At 41.9% G+C, this 13823-nt stretch overlaps 2 protein-coding genes across 8 annotated transcripts in view; one reads left to right on the forward strand and one right to left on the reverse strand.

Moving 5' to 3' along the window:
- LOC148368337 (uncharacterized) overlaps window positions 1-4778 on the reverse strand; it is a 51893-nt gene extending 47115 nt beyond the window's left edge. The window contains exons 1-3 of one of the 3 annotated variants that reach the window (XM_088330288.1): window positions 4733-4778; window positions 3808-4109; window positions 629-721 (exon numbers count right to left, since the gene is read on the reverse strand). In XM_088330288.1, coding sequence (XP_088186414.1) covers window positions 629-721; window positions 3808-3868 — 154 coding nt within the window. In that variant the 5' untranslated portion in view covers window positions 3869-4109; window positions 4733-4778. Of the gene's footprint in view, window positions 1-628; window positions 722-3807; window positions 4216-4732 lie in introns of those variants that run through there. The other 2 variants (XM_088330287.1, XM_088330291.1) reach the window with 2 other exon arrangements.
- The window catches only part of LOC148368334 (uncharacterized), a 113324-nt gene extending 102487 nt beyond the window's left edge, over window positions 1-10837 (forward strand). For 4 of the 5 annotated variants that reach the window (XM_088330282.1, XM_088330284.1, XM_088330281.1 and 1 more), the window contains one exon: window positions 8568-10837. In XM_088330282.1, the coding sequence (XP_088186408.1) occupies window positions 8568-9838 (1271 nt within the window). In that variant the 3' untranslated portion in view covers window positions 9839-10837. Of the gene's footprint in view, window positions 1-5129; window positions 5314-6371; window positions 6465-8171 lie in introns of those variants that run through there. The other variant, XM_088330285.1, reaches the window with a different exon arrangement.
- The last annotated feature ends 2986 nt before the right edge of the window (window positions 10838-13823 follow it).

The raw sequence follows: 13823 nt of genomic DNA on the forward strand, positions 1-13823 counted from the left end.
AATTGTCGCTTTTGGAAGCAACAGAGGTAGACCGGCTCGGTGGCCTGAGGGTTGGGCGCCCGCTCCCCGGAACGGGAGGTCACAGGTCCGAGCATCATTACTCGAAACTTTTGGGGGTAATATCAGAGGTTTTGGTGATCTTCCCCCCAAAATCATCCTCAATGACTTTCGGGCGCCTCTCGTTTGATTGCCGTCATCTAAAACCAACTTGGGAGACAGCGCCCTCAGGGTGTGAAAATGCACAATGTAAAAAAACCCAAGCGGTGCCTGGTTTTGAAAGTAAACGTTGCGTCGCCACGGTGACCACGTGACAGAATATCCGCTTTGGTTTGCGCATCCCTACGCGTCGACGTCAATTTCTCGACAATTCGGTCAAGCGGAAAGAAAAGGATATGGAAAGTTGAACCTGAAATGAACTTGAAGCAGTTTTGGAGATGACAATAGCCTATTGTGTGTAGACATCTGGCGGAAGTCTTGACCCGGGGGCGGGCAACCATGACGAGTTGTTTGAGCAATGCCATAAGGAGCTTTCCCTTTTTGCCATATCTCCTCGCTGCGTATTTATTGGGGCCACGCCCAACGACGTTCCCTCCGGAATAAGGACGTTGCCGAAAGTAAAACGACCAACCTGCTCTGTTCAACACAATTTGGAGTATCTTGTAAACAGTTCCTGGACACTCTGGTTCCTGCCATGCAGTAGGAAGATGGTCTTCACCGATGTCTGAAAAACACAAGTCAAATGGCATTTATTTGTGACGAAACGCACATCAACCTGATCTGAAAGCTACAAGAGGGCAAAGAAAGACTCAAAAAAGGTCAGGATGCGGAAAATGAAGAAACCTTGGGAAGGGACCGCACATGAAATATACAGGAAGTCATGGAAACAGGTTTCATACATGGTTTTCATGGCCAAATTCGAGCAATTTTCAAGCACTCACAAAGGCATTTTTTTATTTTTCTCCAGTACCTCCAAAGGGAAAAAAAATCCAGCGGCCACCAGAGGACATTTTTTGTTGTCGTCTTGGATGATTAAAACAAAGTTGCTATCTTGCTCCTAGCGCATACTGAGTGCTATTTTGGGATGTTCCCATCCACGACCTACGATCTTTGTGTGTGAAGGGGCTGCTATAAACTGACATTGATTCAGTCATTGTGCTTCGACAATGCCCGAAGGCGTTGCATAATAATAGATTTCAAAACGAAAGAAAAAAAAGGAAGAAGGTAATGAAAAGCAGAAAAATGAACCAAATTCGGACTCATTTTTAGGATACGAGTGCATTCAATCTTTCAATCGACTGCTGATCTTTTGCTTTTTGTTTCACTCATTTGACTCAGAATCTTTTGTGTGCTTTTCATATGTGTCTAAATCGGTCAAGAAGGAATTCCAAATTGTCTATTTTAGCACTGAAGATTTAATATTTGTAATTGATGTGTTCATGTTTTGCATTTTCAGGGATTTTGTCTTCAGCGTGTAAAAAGCTTATATTGTTTTACAATTTGTTTTGGTAAATATGTGACTATTTTGACTTAATGTGTCCTTTGGGGATCCCCTGCAAACATATATGACTAACTGTTGAATAATTTGGTGGATAATGTTATATTATTCTTGCCAAAAAAAAACTTCTGAGGGTCTGTTAGGGAGCCGGCTCTTCTCAGTAAACCGAGCCAAAAGAGCCAGATTACTAAATAGAGTTGTCCTCTTGAGCCGCTTCTTCATTTATTGCATGGTCTATAGAGTCAGACTGCCTATTTCGTGGCAATGGCGACAATTTCAAGCACTTCACCCAAAACTCAAACTTTTTGCTGACCCCAAAAACACAACATTAAATTTCAAGGCTTTCAAGCACTCGTACAAACCCTTCATACGGTTACATAGCAAATGCCGATATGGTTTTCACAAATACGCCCAAAGAAAAGGCAAACCGGGGCCGAGTCTCCGAAAACGTGTACACTTTATTTGACGGCGCTGTTGCCAGTGGTGGTGCGTGAGATTTAGAAATAATCTAAAAAATGTAATTCACTTGTTTGAGGGAGGGAATTTCAGGTTGCGGAATGCTCTATTAGCTCTTATCATAACATTAGTTTGTGTGCGTTTGCGATTGAGGGAGAGAGTAAAAATCCTGCTAAAGCGATGAGCTGTTACCATAACAGTTGTTGGTCAATCCGGCTCTGAAACGGGAGTGCCCGGACGTTTCGATCCCAAAGCTCAGTTGAAATGGCGATGTACTTTTGCTTTGAAGTCATGTTGGCATTTAGCATTTGTTTAGCGTCAAGAAATCGGGGAACTATTGAAGTTTCGATTCGACTTCATACGAGTTGCAGCTAAACCATTTTATTTCCCGCACTTTTGCTTTTTAGTTTGAGTGTCATTTCAGGGAGCTATAGAGGGCTCCGAGCTCTGTGCTAAAAATAGTAACACGGCTTCGTGCCGCCATTTCGGAAGTCAACCGATCAAAGCGGTGATAGCGAGAGGAGCAAATATTGACTCGGTTTGTCTATTGATTTACTCAACTAGCTTCGTTTGTGTACGGATTTTGTCCCTCGACACTATGGAAAACGACGTGGAGAGTTTAGACAAGCGAGCACGCGAGCGGTACGCTGCGAAGTTGCATTTTATTGGACAATTGGATCCCTACAAAACTAAAAACAAGGACTGGAAGTCTGATCCCGATGTGTTGCCGTGTGTGACTTACATCGAACTTGTCTTATTTTCCACCCAAGTCCCTTTTGTGAACTGAAGGATTTTCAAAATGACAAAAGTATGGAAGCCTACGACAGATAATAATAATAATAATAATAATTTCCTTGTATTGTCATTCTGTGTAACAATGTACACAGAACGAAATGTCGATTGCACCTGACCCGTTGTAGCGAGCCGATGCAGCCGCAGCCAACAGAGGGCGCCGCCGACCACTTTTTAAGTCTTAGGAATGACTCGGCCGGGGCGCGAACCCCGACCTCCCAGTCTCAAAGCGGGCGCCTTACCATCTAGGCTACTGAGATTGGTGTCTGGTTGGGTTCGGGATGTGTCTGTGCACACGAGCGAAGGTGACAAAAACAAGATTGTGAAAGGGAAAGTTCTACATTCTCAGAGTTTGTCTCAGCCAAGAACCATGGATCATTGGTGACAAGTCATCGTCGATTCTGTGTGAAGAATATTTTTTCAGAAATGTTACTCAAGAAATAACACCTACTGTATTTAACCTAGCCATACTTGAATGGTGTCGACAGATGTACATAGGCTACACGTGTCCCATAACCTTTTGAAAATGGATTTCTACATCATAAGTAATTCAATTTACCTGTCAGAAAGTGGTCAGAACAAACACGAACACGGTCAAGCTTCCGCAAATCGGACCGGTTGATAGCTGCCAGCCACATTCGTCTTCGCCGTTGACTTTTCTCCTGAGCTTCAATCCTTTGATCGTAAACACACTTCGGAAGTCTAAAGAAGCCCTTCCCAGCCAACAATAACGCACGTATTCTGCATTACGATGTAGAATCTAACTGGTTCGCTGAACAATGACACTGAGGTGAAAAGCTTTGTTGACTTCCAAAATGCCCACCAGCAAATGCATTGTGGGTAATCTTAGGACCTCAAACCCCCTCTATTGAAGTTTTCATGCCTTCATTTGATTTCCTGCACTTTTAGTATTTGCTGCAGGTGAAAAACGAGTTATATCCTGTAAAAGGTTGAAAACAAGTTGTATTGGAATTTCAAACCACTATTCGTTCTTTCTTTTGAATCACTAATATTAAATTTTGGAAAGCATTGTTATTGTAGCAGAAGCAAAAAAAATGTCCAACCTTCCCCGAGCTCTTTGGAAAAAGAGTCCTCTCCTCGCGGTCCTTCCTCACTGGAGCGCATTCTCTCCGAATTTCAACGAAAAATATCTCCAACTCGGGGTTAAAAAGGACCACAAGGTGATACTTGAGTCGAGTTGACGTCGTTTGAAGTCGACTAGAGGAATTTCTCGACATTTTCTTTTTCGGCAGCCATGACACCTTCTCCTTCGAAACCCCACCGCAATGGATTGTGAGTAGACGTGGCACGGATCACATGCTGCGTTCACGAAAATGGGTATTTCGGAAGATCCTACAAGATACGACTGAAAAACGTCTCAGGAATGTGGGTTGGGTAGAGTTACTTGAACTGGATGACTTTCAATGACTTTTGGATGACTCCAATACCAAATATGCTCATAAAAGACAAAAGAAACTAAATAGGAATCAAATGACTCCATTTTGTGTAGGCTCGGGGAGTAACGGAACACACAGAAGGGCAAAAAGCTGTTTGGATTGATTTTCATTTTTTTTCTGTGGCATTTGATGTTGGTTTTGCCGGAGATGCAAGTGATCAGAGCCAGGAGAGAAATCTTACCACGTGTTGTGAGTCATCATTGTATTCCTATTTAGTTTATTTTGTCTTTTATATTTGGTATTGGGGTCATCCAAAAGTCGTTGAAAGTCATCCAGTTCAAGTAACCCTCCCCAACCCTGCTTAACAGATGAAGGCGGTACCAACATTTTTAACAGTAATGCAACAAAAACACGGATTTTGTGAGAATTCCAAAAAATGTAAATGAAAACACATTTTCAACTCTGTTACACCAGCAGGTAGCACTGTTGGACTGCAGGACACTCATACACAAACTAGACAAAAATATTTCAGCAGGAATTTCAACAGAACAAAACTTATGAATACACCCGTTACTGCTTTTTTTCTTTTTACCTTTTTTTACAATTTCCTTTTTTACAAATGTTGCCTTAACAAAGTCGTTCACCGGACGAATCGAGTTATTTTGTCGCCGACCGATCTCGTCTTCTATGTGTTTTCTGTTGCTGCGTTCCCGAAAAGACGACAACTGAGTTTTCCAACCTCCGACCAGGAGAAATGCTATGTAACACGACTTTTCAACCAGGACCTTACACCTTGAGTGTCTTTCTGATTACATTTCCCCAGTTGAGGGCTAAAAAGCCCCGACTTCCTAAATTATTAAGACGCTTTTTAGTCGTATCTGGTAGGATTTCCCAAAATACCCATTTTCTTGAACGCATCATATGATCCGTACCACTTGTACCCACAATCCATTGCGGCGGGGTTTCGAAGGAGAAGGTGTCATGGCTGCCGAACAATAGAATGTGGAGAAATTCCTCTAGTCGACTTCAAACGACGTCAACTCGACAGAAGTTTCGCTTTGTGGTCCTTTTTAATCCCGAGTTGGAGTTTTTTTCGTTGAAAGATGGATAAAATGCGCTCCAGTGAGGAAGGACCGCGACGAGAGGACGCTGTTTCCAAGCAGCTCGGGGAAGGTTGGACATTTTTTTTTGCTTCTGCTACAATGACAATGCTTTCCAAAATTTTGCAGACTGGCCAAAAAGTCGACCATTGATATGAAAGAATAGTGTTTTTTCATTCAAATACAACTCTTTTCAGCCTTTTACAGTAAACGACTCGATTTTCACCTCCAGCAAATACTAAAAGTGCAGGAAATAAAATGAAGTTTAGCAGCAACTGGAATGAAGTCGCATCCAAACTTTATATTGTATATATAATTTGTAACTGCGGTGTAGCCGTCCCACCAAAGATCCCCATTCGGGCTGGACTGCATGATGAGGCTTAATAGAGTTGCTGCATATGAAATGAGTCACACACAACACGTGGTTTCCTACCATTGCTGGCTTTCAACACTATAAGGGGAATTAGCATTTTAGCACAACATGCAATGTCCGGCAAAACTAACACAAAAGGCGACAGAAACAAAACAAGAATAAATCCAAACAGCCTGACAACATCAATCACATTACTGTGCATGTAGAGAGATTTGTCAGCTGTGGTTTTAATGTTTACAATTAACTTTTTTCGGAGCACCGAAAGATCGTGGCTTACCGTTAGCGGCAAACTGTAGACTGCCAATTACATAATCAGAAGCCCAAACTTTACCCCATATCAGCTGGTGGCGCTGTTATAGCAGCCCTTTCACACACAAAGATCGTAGGTCGTTGATGGGAACATCCCAAAATCGCACAAAGTATGTACTAGAAGCAAGATAGCGACTTTATTTTAATCACCAAAGACGACAACAAAAAAACTTTCCTCTGATGGCAGCTGGATTTTTTTTCCCTTAGGAGGTACTGGAGAAAATTTTTAAAATGGCTTTGGAAGTGCTTGAAAAGTGCTCGAATTTGGCCATGAAAAAAAGTATGAACCCTGTTTCCATGACTTCATGATATTTCATGTGCGTTTCCTTCCCAAGGTTTCTTCATTTTCCGCATCCTGACCTTTTTTTTGAGTCTTTCCTTGCCCTCTTTTAGCTTTCAGATCAGGTTGATGTGAGTTTCGTCACAAATAAATGCGCTTTGTTTTTCAGACATCGGTGAAGACCATCTTCCTACTGCGTGGCAGGAACCAGAGTGTCCAGGAACTGTTTACAAGATACTGCAAATTGTGTTGAACAGAGCAGGTTGGTCGTTTTACTTTCCGCTACGTCCTTATTTCGGAGGGAACGTCGTTGGGCGTGGCCCCAAAAATACGCAGAGAGGAGATATGGCAAAAAGGGAAGGTTCCTTATGGCATTGCTTTAAACAACTCATGATGGTTGCCCGCCCCCGGGTCAAGACTTCCGCCACGCAATAAGCTATTGTTAGCTCCTTCGTGTTCATTTCAGGTTCAACTTTCCTTATCCTGAGTTATAATTTGCTTCCCACAACACTTGACATCTCGTCTTTGGCCGTCGACCTCCACCGTACTTTACTCTGTCTCGCTCATTCTTTCAAAATACGTACCTTATTTCTAAATCAGTCACATGCGCTAGGGCTGTTTTGAAGACGACACATTTGCCTAATGGTGAATATTTTTCATATTCGCGAATCTTTTTATTATCGGCGATCACCGTCTATTTTCTCTCCCCTCGACCGAATTGTCTAGAAATCGACGTCGACTTTCTCATTTCATTCATCACAAAGACATCGCAGAAGTCGCGGGGACCCGACTGCAGCGTGCAGCTTGCCGGTCTCTTCATCGTTTATTTACGCTGAAAGCAATAACCCTCCGATTTCGTTGTCTTTTTGTATCATGACAAGAAAGACTATCCAACTGCAGGTCTGTTTTGATTTTTACATCTATAGTTGCTATTTTGTAACTCTCTGTCTCTAGGTACGTCATCCCGAGTCACGTTGGCACGTCACAATGTTTGTTTTCCCTGGAAAAAAAAATCTAGCGCAGAAAATGCACTTTTCTTTTCAAATCAAAGATCGCCCCCGAATTGCAATTCCGGTCTGAGAAATGGCAACTACAGTGGAACCTCGGTTCTCGACCATCATCCGGTCCAGAACCCTGTTCGATCACTGTGATCTTTTTTTCCATTAAAAATTATGTGAATCGTTTTCATCCGTTCCAACACCCTGAATGGTTACCTTGAATGTTTAACGGAAACATGAAGCTAAACCGGGCTCATCGTACGTCTGCGCTATCGTAATCTTCCGTACGAAAGATGACGCTAAAATGAACGTGTCAAAATAAAAAATATAGGATAAAGAAAAGAATTAGTGATAGATTTTTTTACCTTTGTGGTGGTCAGCAGAAGGCCCAGGCAATTCGTTTTAAACTATCATGCATTGTATTTACGATATTGTTCTCTCGTTCTCTCATACTTAACATATTGCGCAGAAGTTTGGGGCAATCATTGCAAAAGTTCACAAAAGTTATCCTCCAAAAACCTGCCATTAGAACCATACGCAGGGTAAGATATCGGGATCATACTCCAAATGTCCAAATGATTCAAATTGGATGATTTAGTCAAACTTTTCACTGCACAACTGTTATTTAAGGTCAACAAAAACATAGTGCAAGAATACATCCAAAAATGATTCACTCAAAAAGTGGGAAGTTATAACTTAAGGGGATGTCGTAAATTCCAAATCCCAAGGTGAGAACCACCAGGAAAAGTGTGTGTGTGTCTGCGTGCGGAGTCAAACTTTAGAACAATTGACAAGACGATCCGAACAAAGCCTACCACCTAGTGGTCATTTCATTCCCAGAGGACTAATACTTACTTATCAGTAGCGCCAAAGCCTTTAGAATTTTTTCAAGTTTTGGCACTCGGGGACAATGCTTCTGAAAACTGAACGAATTGAGGGCAATACAAATAAATGTGACTTGTGTCTTGCAGACGTCAGCCGAGAATATCTTGCTACTGCGCGGCAGGAACCAGAGTTGCCTGACGTTAAAAATGAGGAGGATCTGAAGCCTTATCACGTTAAGCAAGAGATGGAAGATGGGGAGCCTGTTCACGTTAAAGAAGAGGAAGATGTTCCAGTCTTGCGAGTGACCGGGGTCCGTTCAACCGCGGAAGATCAAGGTCAATCTGAAGATCAAGGTCAACCTGAGGACAACGGTCGGCAGGAGTTTCTAAGCATCAGCTCCCGTCAACACGTGGAAACGGAAGATGACGACACGTCCCGCTCCGTAAACGCTGAAGGTGGTAACACATGTTCCCAGTGCGTGAAAACGTTTCGAAGCAAGTATTATATGAAGTTGCATATGAAATTCCATGCTGGCGAGAAGCCTTTTTCCTGCTCAGTTTGTGGTAAAGGATTCACTACAACTGAGAGTTTAAACAGACACACCAGAAACCACACTGGCGAGAAGCCTTTTTCTTGCTCAGTTTGTGGTCAAAAATTTGCCCAAAATGGGCAATTGAAATCACACCAAAAAAAACACATTGGTGAGGAGCCTTTCGCCTGCTCAGTTTGTGGTAAGAAATTTTCACAGAATGGGCACTTAAAAATACACACCAGAACCCACACTGGCGAGAAGCCTTTTTCCTGCTCAGTTTGTGGTCAAAAATTCACACAGAGTGGGCACTTAAAAAGTCACACTAGAACCCACACTGGCGAGAAGCCTTTTTCTTGTTCAGTTTGCGGTCAAAAATTCACCCGGAGTAAGCACTTAAAAGAACACATTACAACCCACACCAGGGAGAAGCCTTTTTCTTGCTCAGTTTGTGGTCAAAAATTTGCCCGAAATGGGCATTTGAAATTACACCAAAAAACACACACTGGCGAGAAGCCTTTTTCCTGCTCAGTTTGTGGTAAGAAATTCTCACAGAATGGGAGCTTAAAAATACACACCAGAACCCACACTGGCGAGAAGCCTTTTTCCTGCTCAGTTTGCGGTAAAAGATTCACTAACAGTGGGGGCTTAAAAATACACACCAGAACCCACACTGGCGAGAAGCCTTTTTCCTGCTCAGTTTGCGGTAAAAGATTCACTAACAGTGGGGAATTAAAGATACACACCAGAACCCACACTAGCAAGAAGCCTTTTTCCTGCTCAGTTTGTGGTAAAAGATTCACTACAAGTGGGAGCTTAAAAAGTCACACCAGAACCCACACTGGCGAGAAGCCTTTTTCTTGTTCAGTTTGCGGTCAAAAATTCACCCAAAATGGACAAATGAAATTACATCAACTAACACACACTGGCAAGAAGCCTTTTTCCTGCTCAATTTGCGGTCAAAGATTCACTAAAAATGAGAACTTAAAAATACACACCAGAACCCACACTGGCGAAAAGCCTTTTTCCTGCTCAATTTGCGGTCAAAGATTCACCAAAAATGTGAGCTTAAAAATACACACCAGAACCCACTCTGGCGAAAAGCCTTTTTCCTGCTCAATTTGCGGTCAAAGATTCACCAAAAATGTGAGCTTAAAAATACACACCAGAACCCACACTGGGGAGAAGCCTTTTTCTTGCTCAGTTTGCTGTCAAAGATTCACTACAAGTCAGAACTTTAAAAGACACACATTAACCCACACCGGCGAGAAGCCTTTGATTTGACCTGTTGACATTGTGGTGAAAAACAAAATATATTGTCAGGTCATTTTTATTTGTGACGCCCTTAATCACAAGAGTCTCTAAGGACTTCACAGGTTATTACACAGACTATTTTTCAGACTATTATTGGACACTAGAAATGACACACAAGAACCCTCACTGGCGAGAAGACTTTTGCCTGCTCAGTTTGTGGTCAAAAATTCACTAACAGTTGTTAATTATGAACATTCAATTGGTTAAGTATCATACAGGTCATCTATAGGAAGATAACGGCCACAAAACCTTTTGCCCTCACCTTTTTTCAACCACTGACTGCTACCGCGTCAAAAAAGCCACATTCTTTCACAGTAAGTGAGCAGACTCTCCAGCTGTATCATAAAGATTTGCGACCCCAAAGTCTTCACAAGGGTTTAAAAGATTTATGATTTCCAAATGCGCCATGTTTCTTGATAGATGATCTATTTCATCTCTTGTCCCCATAAAATTTTGTCTTTTATCAATAATTATAATTATCATAACAACAAGATGGCCGACCTAGATCCCAAGGGTTGGGGTCCGTTCTCACTAGAGCCCCAAAGCTTGGAGAGCCTGTGGTTCTCTCCGTCCCTGTCGTCCGGATGAGAACAATCCCCGTGAAGTCCGCCGCCAAAAGAGATGGGAAACTTTATTTCGTCATCTTCCTGGTTGGCCATGTGCTGCTTCTCACACTCTCCTCACCTGAGGGACTTTTTTGTTCTCAAAAGTACACAAGAATGGTCAACCTGTCTTTAGTATTTTTGGCAAATCTCCCATATTGGCACGCTAAGAAAACAATCCCATATCATTGAAATGGGTTTATTATCTTGATACCGGGTGCATTGATCATTACTGTTAACCTGTTGCATCATTTCTTCCACTTTCCATCACTGAGTGCTTGTGTCAACAATGTGCTTTATTCTTTTGTTTGACAATTTTTTTTTGTCATGTGAATAAAACGTAGTTTAATAAAATCAAACTGCATTATTTTTGGGTTGATATTTTTCTTCTGAACTGATCACTATCCATATCAAATAACTCCAAAATCGATCGATTAAAGTTGAAAATACATTGTGTTTAAAGTTGGACCCTTCATGACAAACACTAAACGCAGGCTATTTCAAATGAATTTGTGTCGGAAACCAATAGCACCGCCTGCTGACTGAATTGGTAAGATTATGAACCAAATAAATATCATTGAAAGCCATATGGCAATGGGTTGTTATTATGGCCATAAAAGAGTCAGAAATCACGTTACGAGTGATGACTTTTGCCAGAATCGAAACTTAACTCTGTGTTAAGTCACAATAAAACAGAAAAGGGACTTGGATTTTCCTGGACCAAGATGAAGTTGAGACTGGAACCGGAAATCACCATGACCGCGTGGTAAGACAACATGCGACCGAAATATGAAATGTTATGAACTGAGCAAGCGCGTGGATAAGAGAGTACTCGGTTGGTTGGACACATAGAGAGGATGGATGAGAAGCCAATGTTGAAGAGGATCTACAGGTCAGGAGTAAATGGAATGAGACCAAGAGGATTGATGGTGTTATTAGTGCACTCCAGGAAAGAGGTCTTAATTTTATGGAAGCTAGAGCTCTTGTTGGTGATAGAAGGGAGTGGAGAGATGTTGTGAAAGGATAGTGGGATTGTGGACGGGTTCTTAAGGATGGACTGGGCACCCGTATGATGCGGCTGGGGTAAACCAGCGATTGAACAGAAGAGTGTGTGGCTGCTTTCTTGTGTCCGATTTCATCTGGAGGGACGACTTAGGTGCCGAGGTGCCTAACTTCTTTGGGCTGGCCATGGTCCCAATTTTTTTTTTTTTGCTATTTTTTTCATTTTATTTATAAAAATGTCTTTTGAAGTTTGGGATCCAAATTTTCACGGTACCAGGTAAGGCTTCAAGCTATTGTCTCACCTGTTAGGACACCCACGCTACACTCATTTGCGGGCATTTGATTGCAAAAACAAATTCAGGCAAGAAAAAAAACCTTTCTATATCTGTGTGTTCCAATTTGATGATTGATGATTTAATGTTAGTAGAACTTGCAATGGGCACAAAATGTTATGTACATATACATTGAAGGATTTTATAGTTTATACGATAAAATACAAGTTACATTTTTTTAAACGCAATAAAGATTTTCACTGAGTGAGCTTAAGGTCACGCCGTTTCGAATGCGAATGTTTTGTTTAGTTCTGTTGATAACAAGACTCTAACGGAGGAGGCCAGACACACAAGGACAAACATCGAGGCGAGGTGGTGGAGCCCACGTGGGGGGTTTTCCTGACGCGCCGGCTCGCGGAAAAAGGCGCGGGCTGGAAGAACTGCAGAAGATCGAAGGAGAAAGGAGGCTCGACGAAGACTTGAGCGACACTAATTCGGCGCTTTCGATGGAGTTAATTATTCAAGAAATTAAATCTGCCCCCGTGTGAAAATGCCGGGTTCTTGTCTGTCTTTTCACAAAAAAAAAATGAGCACGCATTGTTAGGTGAATGAAGTTTATGTTTGGTTAATGGAGTCAGATAACTAAATCGAATAATTTGGTAAATGCTACATTTTTAAGATTCAGATTCAGATCTACTTTATTGTCATTCTAGTACACGTGTATACAGAAGGAAATGTCGATATATCTGACCCGCACAGTTTCTTTGAATGTACAGATATAAATAAAATGTTGTATTGAGTTGGAGTATTGAGTGCTAATAATATACTAAATAATTATGGCTATGTATAGTATTTTACAGTAGCGCAAATAGTGCAAGAGGAGTAGCGAACCAGATGTGCAAAATGGGCAGTCAGGTAAACAGCAACAATAACACTGTAACAATAACACTGTAAGTACAATAGTGAAGAGAAACAGATGTGCAAGGAGTGGCATCTGTGCCGTGACCCGTGACTTCCATCAAACTCACCGAACCGAGGACTGTCCTACCTGCCACATCAGCTCACAGTATTTGAAATTTTAGTTACATGAGCGATATTGTTTAGCTCATTACGGTGCAGTGTCACGGTGATACGCAAGCTGCTGATTTATTTTGTGATTTTGAGTTATTTACATTTTTTACTGTTAATCTTTGAAACATGTTTAATCAGAGCAATGTGTTAGCTCCACAATTTGACACACCTATTCACTTTGGCATGTTTACCCCCATCCCATCTGATGATAGTTCTACCCCAGGTGGTGTTACACATAGAGTAGATGTGATTCCTAATAATATATATATATATATATATATATATTAGAAATGTGTTGCTATTTTGGCCATATACAGTGGAACCTGGGTTCTGGACCATAATCCGTTCCAGAGCCCTGTTCGAAAACCGATTTGTTCGATCACCGAAATCATTTTTCCCATTAAATGTCGTGTAAAATCGTTTTAATCCGTTCCCCACACCCTGAATATTTACCACGAACGTAAACATGAAGCTAACCCGGGCTAATCGTACGTTCGCGTTAGCGTCATCTTCCGTACGAAAGATGACGCTAACGCGAAGGTGTCAAAATAAAAAAATCAGCTTGTTTACACGTCATTTAGCACCCGGGTCTCCGCCACTAGTGGTGAGCGCTTAAAGGATAAAGAAAAGAATTATGAATAGGATTTCTTACCTTTGTGGTGGTCTGCAGAAGCCATGCTCTATTCACTCAAAAGAAGGGAAACTCGCACACCTTCTTCATATTTTGCTATTATTTCTTTCTTAAATGCAATATGGGGGGCAGTAGCTCAGGAGGTAGAGCGCTCGTCTTGGGATCAAGGGATCACAGTTCGAATCCCGGCTCCTCCGTGTTACCTGTGGAAGTGTCCTTGGGTAACACACTGAATCCCCAATACCCCCAAAAAGCACGTTAGCGTCTTACATGGCTGCACGGCTGCTATTGGGATATGTGAAGCACAATGTAAAGCGCTTTGGGAAGTCATTGACTTGAAAAGCGCTAGAGAAATGCGTTCATTAGTTGTACGCACT

The sequence above is a fragment of the Urocampus carinirostris genome, chromosome 3 (assembly GCF_059441175.1).
Source record: "Urocampus carinirostris isolate Australia breed hairy pipefish chromosome 3, RoL_Ucar_1.0, whole genome shotgun sequence".
NCBI lineage: Eukaryota > Metazoa > Chordata > Actinopteri > Syngnathiformes > Syngnathidae > Urocampus > Urocampus carinirostris.